We start from the raw sequence: 21,917 nt of genomic DNA on the forward strand, positions 1-21,917 counted from the left end.
AATATAGACAAAACCCTTTGGATGAGGTGATGTCTACAGGGTGGAAGCTTTATATTAAACAGTATAATAAGGCAGCCATTACCACAATCGTTATTATGAAATACACATGCAAGCAGATCACCCAGCAATAAAAATGTGATCTCAGATCAAGGAGAGATGCACGGCCTCATTTCTGTCAAGGTAGTCAAAGTACATAGAAGCAGCAAATAAATCCATGTTTATGTCAGCTGCAGGAGGACAAAAAATACTTGATGTCACGTAAATCTTGCTGGTATAAAGTTAACCTGCCAAAAGTATTCAAACAAATCTAAATCTGTAGAGTTCATTTATGCTGGGTCATTTCTTTCTTTTGTGTGACCTCAGGTTTTTTGATCCAGTACTGAGAACATCAAGGTCAAATTTACTTATAATTGAACCATGACATGAGATGTTTCTCATCCGGATTTTAGCCAGTCTTTTGTAGGTCTGTGTGCCATGCCAGTTTAGAGAGTTACACCTGTATAAGACTGAGGTATAATAAAGAAGAAAATGAACAGGAAGCCTTTGAGCTGTATTTTAAACCTAACATCTTTTTTCAGCCTTTACAATTTAAGATAGAAAGATCTGCTTTTATTCAAGTCTTTCTCTTCTGTTTTTTTTCTCTTCATCTAGCTCTCTATAGTCCTTGCTGACCAATTTATTATTTCAGATTTACACACTCAAGAATCCTTTGTGCTCTTCCACAAAGCTGCAAACAGCTTTGATCAGAAAAAAACAACAGCATAAAACGTTAGTTTCTGGTGAGTATTAGTTTGATACTTTGATACATCCTGGTGGCAAAATGAGCCAAGAGCATTTTAGCATTGTTTCTGCAATTCTAACATCAGGAAGATATCTGAAACTCTTGCTATAAAGTCATTTCTCATTTTTTTTGTTCAGTTTTAACCCCAAAACATCCTATAGAAATCTACCCTTGCATGGGATGTGATCTGAAAAATAAGATCCTGTTGGGGGATTTGCAGATGTTAATAGAGGTGAAATTTGAGGTGGATTAAAATTTAAGTTACAGAAGGAAGTTGAGCTCAAGGTTAGATCTGAAGTAGTTGTTGTTGCTGCCTGATTATATTGATTTTACTAAACATGTGAACTGGTTTGAGCCCTATAAAGCCCATTGGCACAAGCAGATCAATGACTGCATTCTAATCTGAAATGTTTGCTGGAGTGTTTTTGCAGCTTTGTTGTGCTCACACATTGAACTCTTGTAGTAAAACAGTACCAGGCTCTGCAGTACTAAATGTCCTACCTTGTACAGTAAGTTAGGATAAATTAGAAATTTTCTGGGAGGTAGAAAGTTTAATCTTGATACTCCTGACTTAGTGGGGAAAAAAATATTTCAAGCAAACAAATAACTGTATCTATAGTACACTGATGCAGAAACAGGTCATTGCAAATGGAGAAACAGTGAAAAAATAGATGCTGTTATCTTCATTTTTGCTTGATTTTGATTTGAAATTTATAACTAAAACATGGGCTGTATGTTCACCATGTAAAATGCGGTTTGGAATTCTGCTTCTTTGCTTTGAAGTGCTATTTCATTTTGGTTTAGTGAGGATGTGTGAGGGGTGATGGTAAGCTGAATGAGCTGTAGCTGCATCTTGACAAGAAGTAGAAACACTGTTCTGTGTTACATAAACGCAAGCAAAATAGTAATTTATTTTAAAAGCCCTAGTTTATTCCAGCCAGAGGAATCCCCAGTGAATAATTATGCAATTAAAAAACTCTGTTATCATAATATACCAACCCTTTGTCCAGTAACTTGTCAGATTAATTTAATTAAAAAACACAGTCTTAAAACTATACTTGTCTGTAATTGAAAGTGTTTAATCTCTTGAGATAGAAGCACTAGTTAAACATGAGTTCAGCCCAACATAATTCTGCCACATTTGTGTGTGTTGCAGTATATTAATTTAGAAAGCAAGTTCCATAGATGACTGATCATTAATGTTTATTATGATTACATTGTGGTAATCTTTGTTTAGTCAATAAACATTTATTCTGAATCAAAAAGTGATGTTGTAGTGTGTCATATTGCAGCCATTTATCCGTGTTCAGATAATTTTGTCCTAATGATATAGCAAGCTTACATGGCTTTCTGTTAATTGGTTATACATTAGGTGCTTTTTTCCACATACTTGCGCTGTGCCAGATGAATGAGTGGGTGTGATAAGAAAATAGCTGCACTGTTTCAGACAACAAAAGAGAATTTCTGAAACCTCTTTGCTCATAATGGGTAGAAATAATCCTTTTACTTCAGTGCTTTCTGAACTGGGAATGGTTGATACATGCAGATATTTATACGCAGTAGGAAAACAATTTTTATTTCACTGGCATACTTAATTCTTCTCAAAAATAGATTTTTGACTCCTTCCAACAGGGGAGGTGGTAGGGGGAGGGCATGCATACATGCTTATATTTTTCATGGTCTCCCTGCCCTTTTCCCCCACTTTCCCTTTAAAAAGTGTCACTGGTTTCCTAGCAGAGGAGAAATTAGTGATGAGTAGTCTGTAGGTACAAAGTACAAGTTTTGTTTATCTGCCTATTCCAATTGTGCAACAGAGGTGATCACAGCTGTTAGAGAGACAGGCACTTTGAAATGTACTTTAAGATCTGACATAGTATATAACTGTAAGAAAAGGTATTATTAGATTAGTGAAGTCCATATGGCAGTCTGCAGTCTAGATCCAGCCCACAGGATAATTCCCTCTGTTAGCGTAACTAAGAGATTTGATGGTAGTTACCCTTTCCTGGTGGGGAAAAAGTGGTATGGAGAGAAACTAAGCCAAGATGAAGGAATGAGGAAGAAAGTGGAAAACAAGAGAGTAGTGGCAGAAGAGAAAACAAAGGGACAGAAAGGGGAAGGCCGGATAGGAAGAAAGAGAAGGGAGGAACTTGGTGGATAAGAAGACAGAAAGAAAACAAGGTGCAAGAAGCTAAATCAAAGGAGGAATAAAGAGATGAGCCACTTGAATGGGCACAGAAAAGTATGAGCTAAAGCTCTTGTTACAGAGGAACAGCAAGTAGCAGGTCACTGGTCCCCTTCCTTCTCCCTGGTGCTAGCAAGCACCAGGTTTCCCAGAGAGTTGGCATTTGGCTGAACAGAAGATGGGATTACCTCATCCCAGCTGCAAGTGGGAATGTCAAAAAGCTGGAGTTGAGTTGTCAGTGAAAATGGGCCTTGAAACCAGTCTCCAGCTCTGTAAGCATATATCAGTAGTGCCTGGGAGGAAGGAATGAGGGTTCTGGGGGGCAGGCTGTGTAGGTAAGTCAGCGCCATGCATTGCAGGGCTTGGGAGCACCGAAGTGCCAGATAACCAGAGCACTCTGTCTGCAATAATGTCTCTGCCAAGATGAGACGTTAGCCAGGATTTCTGCGTGGCACTAGGCCATGCTGTGAGGTCCTGCCGCATGGGGTTAATTTTTCATGGCCCAGAAGTATAGCGCGCACGTACTCTGAGTGGCCCAGGCGTAAGAGGAGCAAAGCTGTGTTTTAAGTGTGCCATCAAAACCTCGTATGTTCTTTCAGTGGAGTTGGGCTTTTCCCGTATGTGTGCATAGCACTTCCCTCAGTAACAGCGAGGTGTGAACTGTTGTCTCAACTTTATTATATCTCTTTTGCCAAGTCAAATTTGTTGTGCTTTCTTTTGCAAAGCTGTGTCCTCTGGATTGGTGTAACATTGCAATGTGCCTAGATGGAGCCAAACTATGTAGCATATTATGGAAGGGCTTTTGGATAGTTAAAGAATAATGCTTTATATTTTATTTAGGAATAAATACTGAAGAAAAATGGCTGCATGAACTTGTTTTTTTCTCTAGGTCTAGGATAATGTATACCAAGTAAGCAATATTCTCTGTATTTTCCAAGCCCTAAATGGATGAGACTTGTATAAAATTGCTTTCAGAGAAATCAGTGCTGTTTAATCAGTATGTAACTTGGCATGATAGAGCACAGATATTCATCTCTCTCCTTTTCTTCCTTATTTTCAAGGCTATGTCTTAGTCTATCACAGGAATTAACCTTTGTGTATGCTCTGCTTCTGTCTACCTCTGATTATTACATAAAAAGAAAATCTCCCAAACTGATTTGATACATAATGGATGAAGTATTTATATGTGTGTGTGTTCTTTTTTTAGGCTATATGCATTCAATTTTTGTTTTTACTCTTTCCCTTTAAGAGAATATTTTCATCATAGCCTTAAAAACAGATAAATTCATACCCTGTTTCCAGGACACAAAACTGATACTGGAGCACAATGTTACCTTGGAAAAGGTATTAGTATGTAAGAACCCAAATCTTTTAAAACTTGCGCACAAATTTAATGCTGACAGTTACAGAACTATTTACAATATTTTGCCTTAAATTGTTGCATGATGTTTTTGTGTGTTATGTGGTGTTAAAAAAAGTTAATATTAACAGAGTTCAGGGCAATGATTATACCTTTGAAGTTGACTGAACTATCAATACATACTTGAATAATCTCTTTTAAACTTGCATTGGTGATTTCAAAGTAAGAATTATTTTCTCGTTTTAGAAATGAGTTCTCCAACTCACCTGTACATGACCCATCATCCTTCAAATTCTTAAATAATGTTTTCTTAAAGATTTGTTGAATACCTTTTTTCTTTCAAAATGAAATTTTCATGGAACTTTAGCTAAAAATGTTCTGACATTTTGTAGAAATATGGTGAGTTCTCAGAATTTATGCCTGTTGATCTTTACTGCACCAAAATCAATAGAACTTAACATAGTAAAATTAAGTGTATCAGAATTTTTAGGATTGCTGTGCAAGTGGAAAATTTAATAAAGTTAAAGCTGTTTAAATTTTCTTTAATTTCAAGGTTCAGTAACACTTTTCATCAGTATTGATCTGTAGAACTAACACTAGAATATTTGCCTTTACAGGCTTCATGGTATTTTCATTTTGAAAAGTACTGTGTTCAGCATTTCAGTGCTGTGCAAAACCTCAGATACAACTGTGTAGCTGCATTTGCTGCATGCAAAATGCAGCAAATGATTATGCAACCGTCATCCTTGCAGAGTACAGGAGTCCAAACAGTAAGTTGTGTCTGTGCTGCTCTGAATGTGAAAAAGTCACTGTGACAAACTGGAGATCCACTTTATTTTAAGAATGGCTTTATCCCTCTGTTTCTTTTTGTGCTCGCGTGCTTCCCATTTCCGTTCTCGTCATCATAGCAGGATGGGGAATCCACATCGCAAACCTACGCAACTATATACTGTATCGCAGAGTGCAGGCCTTGCATGCAAGCTGCTGTCGGATTGAAGAGGTCACTGACTCCTTCTCCCTTCATGACTTGGGGTGGCCTGAAGCTAGAGCAGCAGGAGGATTGTGCCTGTGAGGCTGCGTTGCACCTCCTCTGCTCCCCGCGCTCCCAGCTTGCAGCACCCCCCACTGCCTCTCCCAGCTTGTAGCAAGTGGCACTTGCACAGTGTCACGGTGTCACTGTGCTGGAAGGCAAAAGTGGCTCCAGCTCTCCCAGAAAAGTTTTTTTTTTTTTTTTTTTTTTTTTTTTTTTGCCCACGAGAAATTCTATAGCAAGTGCCTCTGGCCATCTAGTGATTTTATATGATGAGGGAAGCTAGGTCCTACATGTAAACTTTTGCTGTTTGTGAGGTTAGATACAACATTTAACAGCGGCCTGACACAAAGGAACAAGAGACACGAGAGAGAATAGAGGGAGCGAGCAGGAAAGAGGAGAGCTGGGAAGTGTTAGTATGATAGCTATAGACAAAAATAAAAAAATGAGGTACCTGCTGAAAGATGAAACATAAATGTGATATGATAATTTGTAGAAACTCCAAAGAAAGGACCTTCCATAGTACTAATATTTTAAAATGTTTCTGTAATACTCCATACCTTTGGGTAACCTACACCACAGACTTTTGCACAAAATCGAGAGCAGAAGCTGAGAGTTGGAGTTGGATGTGAATTGATGCTGAGGGATCTGGGTCAAGGAGCTTAATGGAGGAAAAGACTAATTCATGAGAAGACAAAGCTATAGGAGGAATGCTGGGATAAGCTCTGTTACTCATATTACTTGTATGAGTAAACGTACCGCTACTCAGCTGCTGAACCAGAGTTTGCTTTTTAAAAGATGAACCATGAGTGATGTGTGTGAAAATACAGTAATCCTCCTGATCTTCTCTTTTCTTAGCCTGTCGTATGAAAATTGACCTGGAACATGGTAGAGGCTCTGAGTAGCCAAGTAAGCTTTTGGAATTCGCTGAACTGGACCCAAGTCAGTCCTTAGAATAAAGGATACCCAGAGAAGTACAGCTTGGTAGCCCTCGCTGACGATCAGTCCTGTTGGCATTTACATCCTGTAAAACCTCCTACATGGAATGCATGGTCTAGCTAATTTTCACCAGTGTACTGCCAACAAAAAAAATAGTATGTTGTTAAATGAAGTCAGAGATGTCAAGGACTTACAACGAAGTGCTCAGAAGGAATACAGGCTTTGTCCTTGGTATACCTTGTGTAAAGAATACATTGAGGAAAAGTATTAGATAATGCATACAAACCATGGGAAGAAAACTAGAATGTTTTGAATACACTTTTCACAAATATATTGTCTACTCAGTTCATATGTTTGTGTTTATAAATTCCACAGCAATGTTGCTGTAATATTACAAATAATAAAATAATCTGAAAGTCCTCTTCCTGGTTTTGTAGGCTGTACCCGTTGGCAGATATTGGGTGTACGTGGAATTGCTATCTTATCAAAATGTACATTTGCTACCAATGTTATGTGGTACACTGTGTTACACCTTTTAAAAGTCACAGGGACTTATCAGTGGAAGGCAAGAACATTAGGGGAAAAAATGAAGGGAAATCACAGTGTTTAAATTTGAAAAAGAACATATCTTGACAGCTGAATGAACAGAAAGAATAGGCAGCAAAGAAGTCGGTACGTTGACAAATGTTGTGAGGAATCCCTTGCCTTTGTTTGGAGCATCCGGAGATGCTAGCTCATTGTCAAGCTGTTCTGTGCACGACTGGCTGCCTTCTCAATAAAGCAGCGCTCTTTTAGGGATGTCAGTAAGTAATAACCTTGCCTGCAGATGTGGCATTTTGTAAAATACTTCCCCAAAAAAATTTCTTTTGGGAGGGGGGGTTTGTTTGACTGAGTTTTTTCTTTTTTTGGGGGGGGGGTAGGTGGGGGAGGGCAATAAATCGACAGTTTACTACAAATGGTGACATGTGGCGTGGCTATTAAGGAGCTTATGTTATCTCTTAGGAACAGAGAATGCTGGGGTCAAAGGGAAATCAATTTCTGAGGGTGCTACAGTAAATTTGTCTTTGTAACTGGAAACTTTCTCATTGCTGCCCCAAGGGAGCAGTAAGCTGAAAACCAGGCAGATGGTTTCTTCCCCATCTCCCTTCTTTCTTGATTCTATCTAAATTATTTCTCACATCCTGGCAACTCTGTGCATTAACTGTTTTGCAAATATTTAATGCTACCATAGTTTTTCTCATTTGTGCACTAACTTTGCTCTTTAAAAGCCAGATCTTTTCCAACAGATTTGGAGGGGGATATTTACATCTGTCCTCTTTGGATTGAGGAATGTATGTATATTGTACACTATAACTATGGTTATAGTGTATCAGTAATGTAGCTATAATGTAAGGAATTAGTGTTACGGAGGAATCAATTTTTATTCCATGCTATGTAGCAGAAAGATTGTATTGCCTTTTTTTTTCCAATTAGAAGCTTAAGAAGGCAGCTTTTTTTCCTGTTCCATCACTTCATTGAGCCTTTCATTATTCACCTTATCTGAAAAAATTAGTGTCAAAGGTGCATTCCAGTTTTTATGACTGATGATTACAGGGTAAAATTCAGTATGAGGGAAAAGCCTGGCATAAATAGGTCCTGTAGAAGGAAGGTGGTGCCCTATTTCTTTATAAGGGCTTTGGCATGTGCTAGGTTGGGGTGAAGAGTCTAGGAAGATCAGATATATTGCATGCTGGCTTTCATTCTTCTGAAAGTTTGGCTAGTGATAGTTTGTGAAACCTAAATGGAAGAACATAACAGAAGAACAATCTCTGCGTTACACAAATAACTGTGGTCAAGTTCCAGCTTCAGCAAAGAACTGAAAGGCTGCAGTAAATAGCTGGTGTGATTTGGCGGGTAAGATGAGTCAAATATAAGTGTGAGCAGTAGAGTTAATTTGGAGCTTCTTGAAAAAAAATCTCAGTATAAAAACTGAACATTCTTATGAAATTTAGGCATCTTATTTGGGGAAAGAGTTGGGGACAAAGTGTTAAGGTAGGAGCATTCCATTTTCTTGACCTTATTTTGCCACTGTGTTTTGCTTCAAAAGCTTTTATTTTTTTATGTTGTCTATTTGAATTACATACTTGTGTAGCATTTTCTTCTCACCATCCCAGGTGCACGTGTTCAGATAATATACCAATTACTAATTAGCAAACTGTGTCTATTACTAAGCCATCTAGAATATCTATAACAAATTAGTTGCTAAATAAAACACACATTATCACATTAGTCACTAGTTGTTAATTTTAGAAATGTCTAAATACCACTGAGAACAGTAATGAAGAAATTAACTACCAGCTGGAATATCAATCAACAAGTATTTTATTTGCATGATAATTTAAAAATAACAATGGAATTATTATTACAAATGCCATGTGGTAAGAATAACATGAAATGAAATAGATCTGGCCCAGAGTTGTGATTTCTTGAAAAAATGAAAGCAAAATTTTCTCTTTTGCTCTTTTGGGGACTTTTCCATCTGTGTACTTCTAAACTGAGAATTCCATGTGAATGGCAATAACTGTTTTCAATAAGAAACAAGTAAGATTATAATAAAGTAGTTGTTAAATTTTGAAAATCTTCAAAGTAGTAGAACCATGTTTGTATTTTATTTGCACAACAGCAAGTTGTAAAAATGCATAGTTGCCTTTGGTGGTAATTACTATTACATTAGCATCAGATCTGTGAAATGATAGTGAAAATTTATAGAAAATTTTAATTAGCCATCAGAAGTACTTTTAAATGTTAAGGTTGTTAGCAAATACTTGTTTTACTGTGGTATTTGGGGGTTGTATTCATATACTAGGACAAAACTATATTTGGCCTGGATAAACCTAAAGCCAAAGGATAGACCTTGCAATAACCAGTTTACAGCCTGTCTGTAGTTCTCAAATATAAAAATTATGATCATTCTGTTGACTAGTCCCTGTTCAGTGAAATAGGTAAACATATGCTTACAAGTTTGCAGGTGTTTACTTGCTTTGCTGGTGTGGACATCTGTTATATTTCTAGATAGCACCACCTCCACAACCACTTGAGTCCATTTTTTTTAATTTAAGAGAAGTACTCTTATTTGCTGCTCAGAGCAGTAGCTTTGCAAGGCAGATCTTCTAAATTGTGGTCTTGGTTCCTGATACTCTCTTTAGGTATATAACTTAGTGTTATGTTTAAGAAGCACTCCTAAGAGCATTTGACAAAAAGCAGTGATTATGTGCAGGAGGTGCTGGGCTTTTATTTTTATAAGATAATACTCATTTGAAATTTTCATGTTGCTGTTTCATGTAAAATTTGAGGTTGAGAGCATTTCCTGTAATAAAATTTACAGCTGCAATAGAATTAGGGACTGGCATGAGAATATAGATTTTCTTCATCTGGAAAATAAAATATCTGCAGGTAGATTAAGATTCTGTTTCAAGAAGTGAAATACTTCTCAGTTCTGATGTCTGTCATCAAAACTTGTGTTATGCAAGTATTTTGAAGACAGAAAAAAAACAAATAAATACAGAACACCTTTGTTAAAGTCCCATTGTTAAATGTAGTTGTATTCTGGACTGCTGTATCAAAAGTATTTCATAATACTTTTTCTTGTGCAGAAATGATGCCCAAATGCAAATAAGCTGGTTCCTCTACAATAATTGGATAATAGATTTTTGGGACTTTTGTTTTCTTTTTGCATCTGTATAGTGTGTTAAACATGCCATGCTATGATGACAGCTGCTTTTGTTTATTTTTATAGAGTTGATCCAAGGACCATTTCATCCTGCAAGAATCAGATAGCAAGATCTTCATAAACTTCCTCTAAAGAGGAAACATGTCTGAAATTGACTATGAAAAGTTAGCTGAAATAGGTAAATATTTCTTATTATACTTCAAATGGCATCTGTATGGAGTTGCAGGTGATTAAATAGGGCATCTTCACTAGGTGAGAAGCTTCACCAGCCTTTTGTAATACTTCTTGGAGCAATCCAGTGTGAGTTACAGCCACTATACTGATGTGTACCTTATGAAAGCCATTAGGTTTGAAGGTTAGTTTAATACATGCAGCATTTATGAATTATTGGTATATGTTTCCAGTGAAATGCTAGGCTATTGGAGTATCACCATCATCACATATTTTGACACAAATGGGAGTCATTACTCCAAAGAGACAAGTATTGAATGAGTATAGAGATTGCTATATTGCATGTTATCTCCAAAGATGTTAGTCGAGCTGAGCAATATGACCATGGAATTAGGAGGCTCATCAGTTTGAAAAATTAACGTTAGATTTTTTTTTTTCCTCCTATCTTTTAGAGAATACTGGCCTGAATCTCAGAGCGCAAGTCTTTCAGTTCTTATTTATTTATTTACCACTCCTATCCCCCCGCCCCCCATCTCCCTTGTCCCTCAGCTTAGCTCTAATTTCTCTAAATGTCATGATTTTCAGCAACAGCGGACAGGCGTCTTTACTTTTTGGGCCCAATTCAAAATCCATTGAAAGCAATTTTCCCATCAAACTCAGAAAGCTCTGAATCAGGCCCTTCATATTGTCTCCCAGTCAGGATTTAACACAAGTAGTAGTGCAAGCAGTAACAGATGATTCTCTGCTATGGCTCATGAAGTAGGGCAATAAACTCCTATTATTTGCAGGAGAAAAATGGAGCTCTGGTCTCCATCAGTTCAGAACAACAAATCTTTTTTACTTGTATTTATCATGAAACATCTCTTAAGCACCAGTCCTCTTGTTCACAAATAACCAAACAAAAAAAGAAACAACCCATCTTTATGTCAGGGTAACTAGATTTTCAATGGTTTGTGATAGCTGTTGGGACTCTAGTGCCTGTGAGTAACTGGAATGCACATGAGCGTGCACATGTGCTTTGTTTCTGCAGTTCTTTATCTTATGTCTCAAAGCCAGATGGCTGTCTATACTTGATCACAAATCCTTACCCCTTTTTTTGGAAACCTATTATTTTGCATAGTACAAAATAAGTTTGTACAGAAAGGGTTGGCCTCTGCCTCTTTATAACAAATGTTCCAATTTTAACGTGAATTCCAGTATTTCTTCCCTTTCTTATGTATTTAAATCATGTATTGCATTATGTTATGTTATTCTTCACAGCTCTTTGATCAGAATCATTCTAAAGCGAAAGAATACTGTTCGAGTTAAGGTTACTGTATTTTTTTTTTAATATGTGATACATTTTTAAAAGATAGAAAAACACGCTCTTGGTAGCTGATACTTCTATTTTTTGTGTATGAGGAAGACTAATGGTTTATTTCTAATGGCAGATATTTTTTCCAAGACTTGCCAGGACTGCTGATTTATTTTCTGTGGAGACTTTAATGTGGATTCAGGGTAGACATAACTGGTATTTTTTTTTATGTTTGTTTTTCTTAACTTCTTTTTGTCATTTAGAAGCCCAGCCATTAGTGAAATGCATTTTTAGTACAAATGTTAAAAATGAGACAATAAAACTTTCATATAGCTGTTTATAGGATAGAAAGATATTGGGAAACTGTGAGTGGAAAACATTCAGAAATATTTAGTAACAGTTTTTCTCTAACAGTTATTAGCTACTGTATATAAAACTGACTGAAATCAATACCTAATATATTCTTTCTGCCCTAGTGTATCTTGGGTAGTGGTCAAGGTAAATGAAATATTTACGCAGAGGATTAGAAAACAAAACATTCTCAAAATACATATCTGTAACACCATTAGTGTTACTTAGAAAAAGCTGCTATTTCCATCTTATTATATAAGTTTATGTATCTTACTATAATTTGCATGATAAAAGAGATAGATGATGTGCAGGAGGTGTTATGCTTTGGTAGAATATTAATTTGTCTCTTTAAAACATCTTTTCCTATTTTAAGCCTATTTAAGTTATGTGTTAATGTGTCAATACAATGTTATTCCAGTCAGTTTCTGGAGAACATTCATTTAAATACTGTAAAAACATTAGCACTGGTAATTCTTGCATTACACTCCCAGAATCTACATTCATTTGGGTATGTACTTAAGATCATCTCTTTCAGAACCATGCAACAGTTTGGAAAAACATTGAAAACAAAATAAAACCCCCCAAAAACTCTGAAGATAGAACCTGCTGTCTTTTTGTTGCATATTTAGTGCAGAGTAGATTTTGCCTTGAGGTTCTAGTCCAGGATATGCTGAAGTTGGGGGGGGGAAAAAGCCCATTACTCACTGGGTTTTTGTGCATATTTGCACCTTCATTTGGGACTTACCTGAAAAGTATACTGAATGGACATTTGACTGCTGTGCCTATTGCAAGTTCTGAAGGATAACAAATGTCAAGGATATGGTGGATTTGGAGGGAGCTAAGATGGGATTTTGTTTGTAGTATTTTATAGCAGCTAAGATACAGTGCTAATGATAGGTCTAGATCTTGTTGTGCTAAAATCTGCAGAAGATTCAGAATGTGTGGTCTGAGTGAAGACTTACCTGCTTGGAGAAGTTAGTCCACGCTTAAGCTGTATGACAGTTTACAACACATTCCTCATATGACACTGTCAGCAAGCATTAAGGATAAATTGATGTAAGACAATGAGTCTGCTGTCAAGGAGTATTTACGTGGGGTGTTAATGCTGGAGTAAATGTCAGTGCATATGCTAGCACACTGAACACTGACTTCCATGTGCAGACAAGCTCCAAGTAAAAGAAAAGAAGCTGTAGATGGGTACAACAAGCAGATAGTGGGAGTGTAGGAAATGAGAAGACAACACCAGCATACCAGCTGTCCAGTCATTGTTGAGATTTTTGTGAACATCACAGTGGATACTAATTTTAAGGAGGACATGAAGGTGACTGTGAGGTATTATAGGGTTGATTTTTCCCACACATGAGGATGGGAAAAAGCAAGAAATTGATTTAAAAATATAACAATAGTCAATGAATTTTGCCAGAGCTGAGCTAAAATTCAGCCTTTTAATAGTGTATCAGCGGCAGTAGTTTTTCTTTGTTCATTATTATTTACGCATTCTTACTTGCTCCTTCAGAACTGCAGAGAGACGAAGCAGAAGATGCACAATCTGACCAGGAAAAATCATTTATTCCACCACCACTGGTAGATCCTGAACTAAATATTAATCACCCCTACTATGATGTTGCAAGACATGGCATCATTCAGTTAGCAGGTATGTTTGGAAAAAGTGTGCATCTTCAGCTTACTAGACCGCTTATCATGTTTTTCTTACTCTAAGCCTCATTGATGCATCAGAATCATGTTAATACTTTCAGCTTTCATCCCGAAAAGAAGGTGAATAGTAGTAATATGTGATCCAGTGCTTTTCTACAGATGAATTATGAGCCGAATATTTGAGCTTAATCTTGCTTTAGAATATAACCATTACAATATATCATAATCTAAAGCCTAAATACTAACTGCAACGGGTCTGTGGTTTATTTGAGTGATAAGCTGTTTTGTTTTCTGAATAACCTGAAGTGTTATGAAGCCACACATGATCACTTTTATAGTCTGCCCAGGAAAGGGAGTGCAACGAAAGAGATATGGGTTACTGTATAAAAACTAATAAAACACAGAAAGGAAGCTGTTCATGCAATGATGGAGAGAAGCTGTGGGTATGTATCATATTTGAATTTTGGATTATTTGATGTTTACAGTTATTTATTTTAAAATCTCTCTGGTAACGTTAGTAGGACAGGTACACACATCTACGAAATAAAAGCACCTCTTTAAAGCATGCATTGCGTGTTTTCTTTACTTTTTGTTCTTTTTTGGTATTCATATGCTTGTTAAAATAACATTATAATCATACTCCTGAACTTAAGAATTTTATGCAGTAAGAAGCAAGCTGTATGTAACACTGTTCACCTGCAGATTTTGTTATATTGCACAAACTTTTTGTGCATCATGTTATAATGCACCTAGATTGAGCTTCCTGGAAAGGCATGGACTGAAGTGTGTATGTATGTGCCTTCCTGAACTAGAGCCATAAAGAGAGTGTCATCAATTCATTGGTTTATTAATACAGGTGATTGGAAACTTTAGGGAAACCATTTCTCTAATCGGTGCCGACTTGACTTCTGACTACAGTGGGAGAATTTCACTCATACTAACTTCTCATCTTAAAGCTAGTTATACACGGGATAAATACTATCTTTTACCTTCATCAAAACATGTCTACAAGTACCTGAAGGTAGGGTGTCAAGGGGATGGGGACAAACTCTTTTCAGTTGTCCCATGTGACAGGACAAGAGGCAATGGGCACAAACTGAACCACGGGAAGTTCTGCGTGAATATGAGGAGGAATTTTTCACTGTGAGGGTGACAGAGCACTGGACCAGGTTGCCCAGACAGGTTGTGGAGGCTCCTTCTCTGCAGATCTTCAAAACCTGTCTGGATGCAACCCTGTCTAACATGCTGTAGGTGACCCTGCTTGAGCAGGGAGGTTGGACTAGATGATCTGCAGAGGTCCCTTCCAACCTTACTGATTCTATGATTCTATGATAACCTCTTCTCTCAACATAAGACTGAAATCAATATACAAGGGAATAACAGATTCAAAATCTTGTGATTCAAAAACTACTACATACTATCCCTCTCGGATGTTTCTCACTGAAGCACCAGCATTGGGATGTGGGAAATACTGAGATACAGAAATTATTAATGAAATCACTGAAATAAATCTGACAGTGTGAAATAGTTACGTTAACAGACATACTCTTTTAATTTTTGGCTGGTGTTTATTTCAGAGGGTCCTTATTATGCTTGTCTTCTTTGCAAGAGTTGTCATGATTTTTGCGGCTTTTCAGAGTGCCTGATGCTGAACTGAAACTTCTGAGTCTGCAGTTGAAAAAAGTTTTCTTTTCCATCCCTCATTACTGTAGGGGAGGGGACAAGTTGGCAATCTTTCTTTGTTCTACTCAAGTGGCCAATAAGACATTCCTTGCTGATTTAAGAAGGTAAATAAATAACAATTTATTTGCTGCCAAGACAAACAAAAACCTTAACCTTCTTATTGTCAGACTGACCCTGTCCTTTGACGTGGAGATCACATGGTTGGGAAACTCAGAAAAGGGGGGAAATTTTGGAATGAAGAAATGAAATATACCGGAACAGCTTCTTTTAAAACTTCATGCTTTACTGCTGGTGAAATGGAGAACATGCAGTGGAGACAGAATGTTAACTAACCTTTCCGTTCCTGGCTCCGTTCTCACTGGGCTTAATTTTATGCCTTTGCCTTCACTTTATTTCCTTATTGGAGAACAGGAATGTGCCTCAGTATAGTCCAAAGTGAGACCTGCTTTTTAAGAGAACTACTGGTAGCTTCCATTGTATTGTCTCAGAACCCATATCAGTATTTGCTTGGAATAAATGCAAACATTAGATGTATTCCTGGTGTAACTTCAATGAAGCCAACAGAAATATTCAGAAGATAAATCTTGGCTGAAATGTGTGATTATCTGTAATGACTTTTCCTTAATGCTGTAGTCTTTGATATGGGGTTGGGGAGGAGGAAGTTCCCTGACTATTACGTAAACTCAGAAAAGAGTGAATTTAGCTGCTGCAACCATCAGAACTATGTGATGAGGTTTTACAAATACACTGCACAATTTAAATGCAAAGCACAAGCTGGCAGCAGCGCTTCATAATGCAGTATGCAAAAATAAAGAAATGATTCTGATAGTATAAACTTAGAAGGGAATGCAGAAGTGTGCGTATGAATGCAGAACATGCAAAAAGTAAAAATATCACCAGAACACACTTCGCTTCCACAAAATGAGACTTCTCTGTCCCCAGTGTTAACTGATGTTGAGTCAGATATCAGTGTTTTCTGGATTTAGAATCAAGTGCAGCAAGCGCAAGCTGTTCATACCTCTTTTCCCATCTTGGAAAAAGCCAGTCCCTTTTGAGAACAAAGCACTTTTAAATGATTTGTATCTAGCTTATTACAGTTCATAATGATCTTGAATAAGACAAAGTATAATTTCAGTGTTTTGAATGGCTGTTTTAAGGCAATTCTGCAAGCTGTTCCTTATGTTTTAATTTTGTAATTGAAAGACAACGAAATGTATTGTCTGCTGTGATTGAAGAATGACGACACAGAATTCAGGTGAAAATATTTGCGGTAATTTATGCATCTATTACAGTGGTTTGGTTTCCAACAGTTACTTAAAAAAAACCCCTAAAATTCTGCCTCACTTCCCATAAGTTAAAGTGACTTGTACTTGCCTTGCATAACAATAGCTTTGACAGTAGTATTGACTGTCTGCAAAAAAGATTTTTTGAGTGTATTTTAACACTGTATAAATGCAAATTAATTAATAGGGGACATTTTTGAAAGGCACAGGTTTTAATAGTTGCTTATTACATAGTGATTTATCCCACAAATACTAATGTGTTGACTATTTTAAGCATTCATAAATGGCAGCAGTGCTGCAATGCTAGTATTTTTTATTTCAATTTTGAATTTTTAGACTGTTGCTTAAAACGAAATCAAAGATTTTATTTTTTGGAGGGGCAAAAATGAAAGGCATATTAAGCATATATGGTGCATCAAACTTCCTTATTTTCTATAGTTTGCTTTTGTAATATGATTGCTGATAATTTCTTGCAGTACCTTGTTTTGGATATGTGCTGATTAACTAGAAGGCTATTTCTGAAACTTGTGATTGCATCCTTCATACATTAGACTTAACTTGCTAATGGATGCAAAATCCATCTTTGTTTTAAGTCAGTATTTTCACTAGCATTTTACTCCTTTTGTAGCTGTGTTTAAAGATTTCAGATATTCAGCCTGTCCTCACAGAGAGTGTTCGTATTTTTCTTCAAGCTCCAGTTTATTTCATGGCCATTTGTGGTATCAGACCAGTGTAATAGAAACTGATTAGAGTAGTGTTACGTAGATCAGGCTATGAAAGTTAAAGTAGTAATTTAGTTTTGATAACATATAAGGAGAAACAGTAGTGAATTATCAAATAGTGAAACAGTAGTCAGTTACTAAATAGGCTTAAGACACAAGTCTTTATAAGTAAGAGTCTACATCAGTGGCAACTTTGCCAATTCCTCCAGTATCTTCAGGAGCTGATCCATGGTGGAAAAAACCTCAACTGGAGAGGCATTGAGTGCTTTTCAAGAAGCCAAGGGTTCCAGTTCATAATTGATTTGCAGCACAAGAACAGATTTTAATATGGGCTTCACACATTACAAAGCAGGTCTTAACCAGTTGAGTATTGTCATTTTTTTACCCTCAATTGTTATGAGGGGAACTCCAGAATAAAGATTGAAAGCAATGAAGAATGCTCCCTGCTCTAGAAAGAGGAAACCTGCTTGAATCACAGAACCATAGGTTCAAATCCTTCAGGCGCAGACAGGAATTGAACTTGGATTTTCTACTTTCTAGACCAGTCCTCCTGCTGCTTCTTTCTCCAGCTGTTTTCTTTTGTGAATGTCAAAGGAAATAAATCCTTCTTTATCATGTTTCTTGCCTTTGAACATCAGACTGTTAAGTAGTAGTATAGTTTTTTAAGATAAAACTGAGTTAATTACATCAAAATATATGGACACGTTTTCTTACTGAATCTGAGAAAAAAGTCTGCTTTAAATATTTGATTTCAACCACTTAAGAGCAATAGGCTTATTAAAATAAATGATGTCTTGAAGTGCCAATTTCAAATATGAGTGTGAATTTGATTTTAGGATTGTATATCTTGAAAATATTCGAAAAATCATTCTACACCACAATATACTTTATTAAAAGAATAGCCTGGCAATATTTCCACTTCACAATGTAAGTAGATTATATTCTCTTTCTGGTTGAATATTATCCTGTTTCTTTGCTTTTCTTCTATTTCCTTTGCAATGTCTGTGAGTTAGCAAAATGTGTAGTCTTGATATTTAGTTTTGCGTCACTGAAACCGGTACTGACTTTCACTGTCTCTTTTAAGACTAGAACATCGTTTTCTGCTTTCTGCTGACCTGAAGAAAAGGTACTATGCAAAGTATTTCTCAAAAATATAAAAACAAAACAAAAAAAAAACAAAAAACAAACAAAAAAATGTAACTGAAGGAATCTTTGCGGAATCTTTGTTTTCAGAAAGGAGTGAAGATGCAGAAAATGTCTTAAACAGTCATTTGCAATCATTCCTATTTAGGAAAAACACCTGAGCATACGTTTTGCTTTAATTGCATTTTTAGTACTTTGCAGAGTCAGTGAGGTGCAGTCCTCTCAAAGTTTTTTTTCTAAATGAACAGGAGGCTGTGAGTGGAATTCAGAGTAGTGAACACAAAGAGGGAACTTTGCAAAATCAAAAGGCCTTGACTTACAGAATTCAGAGTTGGTGTAATTTTCTGTGTTTACTCAGGGGATCATGATCACAGATTTCACGCAGCTTGAAGATGAAATATTAAAATATACATCATAATGTATAGATTGATAACAGCACAGTTTTTTACAAAATGATGATTCCAATGAAAACAAATCTTAGAGCTGTTGGCTACGTGTTTTCATTTTGCTATCTTTGTAAGACCCATGAGGAGAAAATGGTGTGTGTTTGTTTCCATGAAGTTTGAGTGAGAATGTGGGAGAGGACAAACCTCGTACTACCCATCTGCATAGGGAGGGGGATGTGAGCTTTGCAGTTGATTAATGAGTATTTCTGAGCTGCTTTTAAATTAAATTTGGGTATTTCTGGGGGATTCAGGTCGAGATTGACATTCAAATTTAAGTGTTAGGGTGCAGTTTCTAAGTGCACTAGTCTCCAAGTTTGCTACCTAGATTATGGGGATTTAGAGCTCAGTTCTGTTGCCATACTAGGCAACTGAATTTTAGTGCCATTTGGGACCCCTTGGCATACCTGAGGTGCCTGCATTAGACTGACATTAAGATGCACAACCTGTGAGGCATTTAAATCAGAAAATGAGGATTCGGCTCATTTTCAGTAGCCTAAATTATATGAGCAAATCAGAAATGTGAGCAAGTCTTTTCATTGTAACAGCAGGTCTTCTGGATTTTGGCCCTGCTTCTATTCCAGTTGAAACTAGAGGCAGAATTTCCAGTGACATTAGGATCTGGCTCTGCTGTAGTGTTATAATGACAGGCTTCAGTGAAGTAAAATAATATATCACTTTTCACTTGTAAAATGGTATTATTTAGTATCATCGGAACCAAAGTTCTTAAGCAGTTGTGCTAAAATTACAGCATACAGAAAGTCTCATTTGCGAATTGAAATGAGCTGTATCATTAGAAACACTGTATCATTTTCATTTGCAAGAAGCACTTAGTAAGTACTGTGCCATCCAAATTCTTAACAAAAAGTAGTACGATCCGTTTTCCCACTTGCCCTTCCCTGTGTCATTACTGTAACTTTCTTATTGTTGTTGGACTCCGAAGTTTGATATCAAAGGTGGTGTGTGATTCCTGTCTATTTCAGTGAAACACACAAATACAATCTCAGGCCTTATCTTGTATTTTAATGTGTGTAAATCTTACTATGGACAATATACTCTCTATACCCCTCCTTACTCATGAAGAAGAGGCTGGTTTTGCAGTAGGAGGCTAACTGAACCAACTCAGCTGTGAGCACAGTTGATAATGCTAAGGCTGTGGCAGTCAATAGTCTGCTGGGATTTTTGTATTACGTACTTGTGAGTGTTTCTCCGTGATGCTGGTGGCTGATCTAAAGGCAGTAGTCCCTTAACCATAGTCAAGAGAAATCTAACAGAAGACTTTTTTGGTGCATGAGAGCAGAATTTGACCAGTTACTTTTGCCAAAATGAATAATATAGGGGTATAAAGATTGAAGGAAAAAAAAAAGTTGCTAGGAGTGTTTGAATGTCCAGGCAGTTAAGGCACTTGATCTTTGAGCGTGCTCCCTGCCTGAGTACGAAGAGCTCAAAAACAGTGCAGAAGGATGACAGGAGGAAAGCCTTTATATGGGCAGGGTGGGACTACATGCTCCTTTGAGCATACAGATTCCTGCCATTCTCCACTTCACTTTCCACACCGCACTTTCAGATGTTTAGGGAGGAATTGTATCCTCAAGGTCCTGGGTGTCAAACTGTCTCAGACCGGGTAGCAAGCGTGCTGGAGTGATGGGGATTTCCCGGAGTGGTCAATCTTAGCCTGTCTGGTGGAGGGGAGGATAAGGCATGCCTGATTTGTATTTGGATCAACACTCTGTGTGTCATTTTAAAACTAGATGTTTTTCAAAATGTTATTGATACCTATGAAAAATGATTATTGATGTGCATGAAAAAGAACAACCTTTTTTATTTCTCTAAATCTCATCACTAGTGGGAAGCTGGCACTGCTTTATTTAGGTTTTTAAGTCCTTACAGAGGGAGAGCTGTGACAGAGGTGTCTTGCCCATGCAATAAGTCGGGGCAGGGTTGGGGACAGAGCTGAGATCACACGTTTTGGTTTGTCATCACTGTCTTTATAGCACTATAGGTGCTCTTCACTACTCTGCTGGTAATTTTGTGAAAGTTATTTTGCCTCAGCTTTCTCATCATTAAAACTGGGAAAAGATGTTTGTTTATGTTCTGAGTGTATCTATTCACAGTGTTTTATAAAGTTGGTTATTTTTTTCTGCCTTTTAATGCAGGCAGTCCAGTGTAGCCAATGGTAACAATTAGTGACTCATTTAGTAATTTAACTGGGAACCTTTCTTAGATTTAGAATAGAATATTCTACAGTGTATTGCAATGCAGTGTTTTTTCCACAAACAAATCATGAGTTAGAGAACAATCTGTTATTAATGTTTTAATTTAATTTTAGTACATCATTCATTTTAATGCTTGTCATGTTATAATGCCTTTATAAGTGCTCTGAGAACATCAAATAAGATATTTAAAAATAACTCCAGGAAATAAAATTATGACCCCTTTAAGAACAACATGCAGACATACCTGAGTGTCTGTAATTGTATTGTTGTGCATGTCCTTTCTCTAGGGGTGCTCAAGCACTTTATTTAGCAAATGAGTTGGAATATATTTTTAATGTTGGAAGGGGCGCCAGACCTTATGGGGTCAAAAAACATCTTCAAGAAAGGTAACAGAAATAAGCAGACAGCCTATAAGGAACAGGAAAAAAAAGAATGAGTCAGCAGAGAAAGCTGTGTCTTGGAAGTCAAAAATAGGGAGTTACAGTAATAATTGCCAAAAGTCAAGCTGAATTAGACCTTAAAAGGATATTGAAGCGAATAGCAAAAGGTTCTTTGGTTGTATAAAGAAGAAGAGAACAACAAGAGAAAGTGGGCTCCTGTGAAATAAGGATGAGATGGAGTTACAGGTTATCTAGACAAAGTTGCCACAATAAACCTTAGTTTCCAGTATAGAGAATGATGTTGATGTTTTGGGGAGATCTATCAAGTCACCTGTGTAACATCCATCTGCAATTCATTGCCTAATACTGGCCACCCGTGTTACAGAAAGATGTATTCAGATTGGAGCAGTGTAGAAAATGGCTAAATCAGGGGATTGGTGACACTTAAATGAGACAGAAGAACTACAGTGTTTACAAGCAGTAAAATAAAGGCTGAGAGGGGATGTCATTACTGTCTGGAAATTTCTTCAGGAAGGTAAATAGTACTGAATGAGAAGAGCTGTTTCAGCTGAGT

General features: G+C 36.9%; 1 protein-coding gene across 3 annotated transcripts in view; it reads left to right on the plus strand.

Moving 5' to 3' along the window:
• Positions 1–21,917, plus strand: part of ARHGAP8 (Rho GTPase activating protein 8) — an 84,630-nt gene that overhangs the window by 12,823 nt on the left and 49,890 nt on the right. For 2 of the 3 annotated variants that reach the window (XM_062592407.1, XM_062592426.1), the window contains exons 3-4: positions 10,068–10,179; positions 13,334–13,471. In XM_062592407.1, the coding sequence (XP_062448391.1) occupies positions 10,143–10,179; positions 13,334–13,471 (175 nt within the window). In that variant the 5' untranslated portion in view covers positions 10,068–10,142. Of the gene's footprint in view, positions 1–688; positions 780–10,067; positions 10,180–13,333; positions 13,472–21,917 lie in introns of all 3 variants that reach the window. The other variant, XM_062592417.1, reaches the window with a different exon arrangement.

Source organism: Rhea pennata, chromosome 1 (genome assembly GCF_028389875.1).
Source record: "Rhea pennata isolate bPtePen1 chromosome 1, bPtePen1.pri, whole genome shotgun sequence".
Classification (NCBI taxonomy): Eukaryota; Metazoa; Chordata; class Aves; order Rheiformes; family Rheidae; genus Rhea; species Rhea pennata.